The 5,844-nt window shown below is 43.8% G+C and overlaps 1 protein-coding gene across 1 annotated transcript; it reads right to left on the reverse strand.

Moving 5' to 3' along the window:
• Nucleotides 1-1,497: 1,497 nt before the first annotated feature.
• On the reverse strand, nucleotides 1,498-5,327 carry crlf3 (cytokine receptor-like factor 3). Its single transcript, XM_008416545.2, has 7 exons — nucleotides 5,009-5,327; nucleotides 4,688-4,775; nucleotides 4,437-4,614; nucleotides 4,117-4,345; nucleotides 3,378-3,516; nucleotides 2,499-2,611; nucleotides 1,498-1,959 (listed from the first exon to the last, which is right to left on the reverse strand). The coding sequence occupies exons 1-7, from the start codon at nucleotides 5,253-5,255 to the stop codon at nucleotides 1,694-1,696; spliced, it is 1,260 nt and encodes a 419-aa protein (XP_008414767.1). The 5' UTR covers nucleotides 5,256-5,327; the 3' UTR covers nucleotides 1,498-1,693.
• Between the last annotated feature and the right edge of the window lie 517 nt (nucleotides 5,328-5,844).

Consider the following 5,844-nt stretch of genomic DNA (forward strand, 5'->3'; position numbering starts at 1 on the left):
GGTGGAGATATGAACCCGGTGGTGTGAATAAAAGTCGTAAATCGTGGATATTTTATGCTTTTAAGAACCAGTTTGGCATTTTTCTCCAACTCTATAGAGGGATAAAAAGGCAAAAGACATTTTAACGTGAAGGTTTTTGGCTCAAAAATCAGCTTCAGGTGAACGAGCTCCACAGTTTCTCTCCTAGAAAACATTTTTTCTCAAAGCACATTATTCTGGCATTCAAGATGCTTTAGAAGCAAAAAATTCATTTAGTAAAAAATGTAACTGCTGCTTTTAGGTGGCAGAGTGTGAGCGACATTCACAGTGAGCAAAATTATTTAAAACATCATCATCCCTCGAGCTGTGACGCTGCTTCTGTGGCAAAACTAATTAATTGCATAGATTAATATACTTTTAAAAAGTCTCAACAAAACCTGTAAACAACAACAACAACAACCCACTCAGTGAGAAGGATCTGGAATAAAAACAGAAAAATCACCAACTGCAAAGTGATCCGGACAGACCTAGTTTCTCAGATAAATCAGCATTTGAAACTAAATCCACATAAATCAGATGTTTTTTCTCTACTGATCAACTTTCTAAGGCGGTTCTGGGATTAAAACGAGAGGAGGAAGCGCAGAGCGTCCGACTTGTTCAAATCTTGGGATTGCTGCGGAATTCCCGCCCTTCCCTCTGCGCATGTCAGGTCGCCTAGCAACCGTGACGTGGTTAAATCAGCATTTCTTCACGTACAAACAAAGAAACCCGAGATTTCGCCATTTCACAGAAGTTTTTTTTTGTTTAAGTTTTTCTTTTAATTTAATCCTTTTGAATTAATTTTATAATTAAACACGTCTATGCAAATTACAACAGTCCAACCGGTTTGTGATTAAAATTTACAACTTTTAATACTAATAAATACAAAAATAAAAGGTAGTTAAAAAAAACGTAACTTTTCTCCTACTTTGTGACCCAGAAAAAATTTGAAAGTAAACTGAACTCTTCTGCTTACTATGTCAACATAATTTTTTTTAAAAATGAATTATAAAATGGATACTGAATTCCCCCACTTTGTACGCCAAAAAAATCATAAATTAAAAATGTATAATAAAAAAATAAAACCGATTGCGTTGCTTTGACCTTCAAATGTGGCTTTCAAAGGACGCAGCCCCTAAATTTGGACTTTAACCCCAGGAGGAGTTCAGACTCATCTGGATAAACTGTAAAATGGAACCGAGGGAGAATAAAAACACTAATTCACTATGGGATCCCTCAGGGCTGATTATTTGGCCCACTATAATTCCCCCTTTCATGAGTCAGATTACCTCCCAGCAAAGGTAACAAATACATGAGTTAAGTTTCTCTTTATAGGCTCCCTGATGCATTCTTTCTTTAAATCAGATTTTAACCAGCTAAGACAAAAAGCAAATACAATTTAAGATTACTAAAAGCCGTCACAGGGCGTCATTGCTTTCGTTTTTAAGTATTTGTTTAGAAATGTGCTTAAACTGCTGCTACAGTGAAACGTTTTATTGAATTTCATTTGAAGGAAACCTGCAGATCCAAGCAAACATGTTTGATAGTCAGCCGCGTTGTCATGATGGTCATGATCAAAAGACAAATATTCCTTAGTTTTTTTCCCCCTGAAAACTTTGTTGGATGACGGAAAGTTGCGCTGCAGGTAGCGGTGGCAATCGGAGGATTAATTTTCCTAAAACACGAGAACTTTCCAGCCGGAGTGGACGAAGGAGCAGCCGAAGAAGAGGCAGTCCACCGCCTGGTCCACCAGCCAGTCGAACACCACCTCCCGGTTCCCGGAGCCGATCGTCACCCGCAGCTTAAAATGGCCGCCCTCGCTCAGGTTGTTGTTGCTGATGGGTAGCAGATTGACCACCTCCATGTCAAAGGTCACGGCCGAGCCCACGGTGATGGCCGGAAGCTGATTGGTCATCTCTTTACCGTTGACGAAAACGGCGCCTGGAGGGGAGAAACATGAAAGATCTGTAACTGGTGGAGGACTTTGCAGCAATAAATCTTTTATAATAAGTAAATATTTTCTGACTCCAGTTCTATAAATCAGGGTTCATACATTTTCCTACAGTAATATTCAAGCTAAGTTTTTAAACTTTTACAGCAGAATTTAGCTAGAAAAGAGTTTCAATTCACCATTTTATGATTTTTATTACTTTACCATATTTTTATGTTAGTAGTTACATTCCACAACAGAGACGAGGTAAAATACAATATAACTAAATGCTGAGTCATGAAATGTCTCATCAATAACATTTAATAAGTATATTTCTACTTATTATACTTGCATAATTAGCATTAGTGTTGGCGATACTGGCTCTATATTTACTTGGTATCATTTTGATACCAAAATATGCCCATCAAACACCTCCACTAAACAATGTTTAATAATAGCTAGCAAAACCCCGTAAAACCATAAGGAAAAACCCAGAACCATTGCAACCACAGCAGGTTTTTCTTGTAGGGCGTTTGTAAAGTGAGCGGACCGTTGGTGGAGATGCAGACAGCTTGGTCTCTCTGCAGCGACTCGTCTCCGCTCTGAGTGTCGATGCAAACCCCCAGGCTGTCCAGCCGATCGATCTGGCCAGCTGCAGAGATCCTGTAAGCACAAACAGGCTGGTTATAAAAGCTAAAAGATATTCTTTCTGCCTGCCGTTCACAGCTGCGCTGCTGGGGTGGAAACATTTTCATTGACAAAATGAATCCTTGTTCTTCAACACAGAAAAACCATTAAAGAACAACTCAAAGTGACTCGTATTCTTTTTTTCTTGCTCTGTGTCAGATAAGCTGCACACAAAGTCGTTGCCATAGCAACTGACTGACAACAGCCCCCCTAGTGTATCAGGATTCAACACCAAAAAACACACAGAGAACAAAACATTCAATCTGTTACAGTTTTATGTTTACAGGCTTGATGTTTATTTTGTGATTATTAATTAGCGATCGCTGTGGTAGATTAGCTACGACTGCTATTAGTTAATCTGACGCAGCGGCGGTAGATTAGCTAATTTAAACATCTGCTCTACAGGGGATCTGTCAGCGTTGCTACTGGTCGCCAGACCCAAAACACAGAATTCTGCAGCACATCTACATGTTAAGATTGTCAAAGTCAAGCTAGCATAACTGACCTGACGCCCTCTCAGTCACTAGTTTTTTAATTAAAATAGTTTTTCTGACCTTATCTCGTTGTCATAGTGTTGACAATTAGCGCAACGCGTACATTTAAGACTTAGCATGTTATGTTGACAGCTGAAACCAATGATGGTCATCGTTAGCAAGCAGTTTTTTGCACGTGTGACGTCACGCTGTAGCATTTCTACAGAACAACATTCTGCAGAGCTGCGATGCGTTTGTGTGTGACGTACTTGAAGGTGAGCGTCTGGCCGCAGAAGTAGGTGGGGGCGTTGGAGTACAGGACGGCGCAGCGGCTCTGGGCGGAGTCGTTACGCAGGGCGATGTTCTTCCTGCTGCTGAGGATGTAGCCCTCGGTCCCTGAACGCCACTCTGCAGAAAAAACAACAACAGATCCAACCTGGGCCTCTGGAGCGGCAGCCCGGCCGCTCCAGAGGCTCCTGTTGCTCCTGTAGCTCCTGTAGCTCCTCTATCTGGACGGGCGGATGGGAGGAGACGGAGCCATGGCGGGACACTCGTCTGTCAGCTGCAGGTTTACTTCCCTAATCGGACCACTGGTCAGCTACGCAGCAGAACAGTTTGGGTTTCCTTCACCCAACATGTTGACTGGACTTCCTACAGTTAGTAAAACTAAAAGCTTCAAAGCATTTTCTCTGATTTTCTTGAATTTCAGTTTGCAGAAGGAAACGTCATGCATACGTTTTCTAACTGACGCATCAGGAACAATTGATCACAGTTCCTGATCCACTGAGAATCGATCAGGAACGATTTGTTTGTAAAGCGTCGTTACGTTCAGGAGAAAGGAGTCACTGCTGCCCCCTGCTGGTTCAAAACTGAACTGATTTGACTGAGAAGCAGAAGAAACAAAAGAATTTAAATTTGGGATTCGGATGGATGGCATTATAACTCAGAGGGTCCGTTCGTCCTTCCCTTCCTCCCAAATGAGAACCGGGTCAGAACCGAACCCCGTACCGTGCGGAGCCAGGGTGGTGTAGCCCGTCTGCGGGACGCTCCAGGGGCTCCACTCGGTGCGGCCCTCGCCCCGGGCGCTGACCCGGAACAGGTGGTCCGTGTGCGGGTCCAGATGCAGAACCAGGAACTCGCAGTCCCGGCCGATGTAGGCGTCCTCGTACTGGCTCCCCCCGCTGCCCGACCGCCGGTACTGCAGCCGGTAATCTGCAGCAGCAAAGTCCTCATCCACCTGCCAATCAGGACGTACAGATATTTAAAAAAATTAAAATCAGTTTCACATTGAAAAGCTTTTTATTTTTCCAGAGCGTTGCCATGCCGACCTTGCACCAGCGGACCAGGATGCCGCCCGGCCGCTCCTGTAGCTCCTCTATCTGGACGGGCGGATGGGAGGAGACGGCGCCGTGGCGGGACACTTTGTCCCTCAGCAGGCTGAGGACGGAGTCGTCCAGTTGGGCCGAGACACACGGGACGTCCACCAGAGCCGGGACCTCGGGAAGGCTGGAAAACACAGAAATCAGCTGCAGCAACGCCGGACCGACGCCGCAGCGGCGCGGAGCGTTTTCCCTGCTACCTGTCCAGCTGGATGTGCATGGCTTTCTTCGTGAAGCTGCCCAGTTTGTCCTCCTTTTCTCCCAGACCGCAGCGCAGAGCAGCTTCTCCTGCAGACAGTCATTATAATCATGAACACATTAAAATAAACATTAAAACTGTCCTTCAAAAAAGGGCTAGTTAAGACCGAAGCGTTTCATCATCCAGTTTTTGGTAGAAGAAGAAAAACAATAAATCATGCAAATGGAAATTACTGGGCTTGTTTTACTGCATTATGCGGTTAATTGATTGATTGATTGATTGATTGATTGATTGATTGATTAACTGTTTGAATCAAACCCACCCTCTCTCAGCAGCTCGTCGGCCTGCCCCACGCCGTGCTCGATGAGGCTCTGGCAGTCGTCCAGAGGCTTGATGCTGTCGGCCTCGATGGCGTCGACCTCGGCCAGCAGGCCGGCCAGCCGCTCCGACAGCAAGCGGCCGGCCGCCGCCTGCAGTTCCGTGAAGTGCCTCTTGAGGGCCTCGCGGGCCTGGCCGGAGCTTCCCCGGATCTGAGGAAGAGGACGCCACATGTAGCTACATCCTGGCATTTAAATCAGGCCTGGAGGGACTTTGACTAGGACATTGGAACATTTAAACCATTGATTGGAAACTGAAGTTTCTTCTCTAGTGAATGCTGATATTTTTCCCAACTTTGGCTCTGTGCTAAAATGCATCTAAACCAGCGATGAATCGATTAATCGCAATGAATCGGCAACTAATTTACCAATCAATTAATTAACTGGAGTATAGAGTCTCAAAAAAGACCAATTTTTGAAATACATGATACCAGAATGAAATACAGTTTTACCAGAACAAAAGTTAAATGAGAAGAAAGTAACAATATTATTTATGTAAAGTAATTAATTTACGTTCACTTAATGAATACTTTTATTGCAAAATAATAGAGATGTGCCGATCAGGTTTTTTCCTGCCGATTCCGATCACCCATGAGGGCCGATCACCGATACCGATCACCGATACTGATCACATAATTCTTATTTTTTTAATCATAAACACTACCAGTTGCATTATGTGGAAAAATGAACCATGAATTCACCTTAATTTAGACAAAAACTTGTTTTTAATAACTTTTTCCAAGAAGAAAACTAAACCAAACAGGCATTGTGCAAATTGTCC

This window comes from Poecilia reticulata, linkage group LG8, assembly GCF_000633615.1.
Source record: "Poecilia reticulata strain Guanapo linkage group LG8, Guppy_female_1.0+MT, whole genome shotgun sequence".
Lineage (NCBI taxonomy): Eukaryota > Metazoa > Chordata > Actinopteri > Cyprinodontiformes > Poeciliidae > Poecilia > Poecilia reticulata.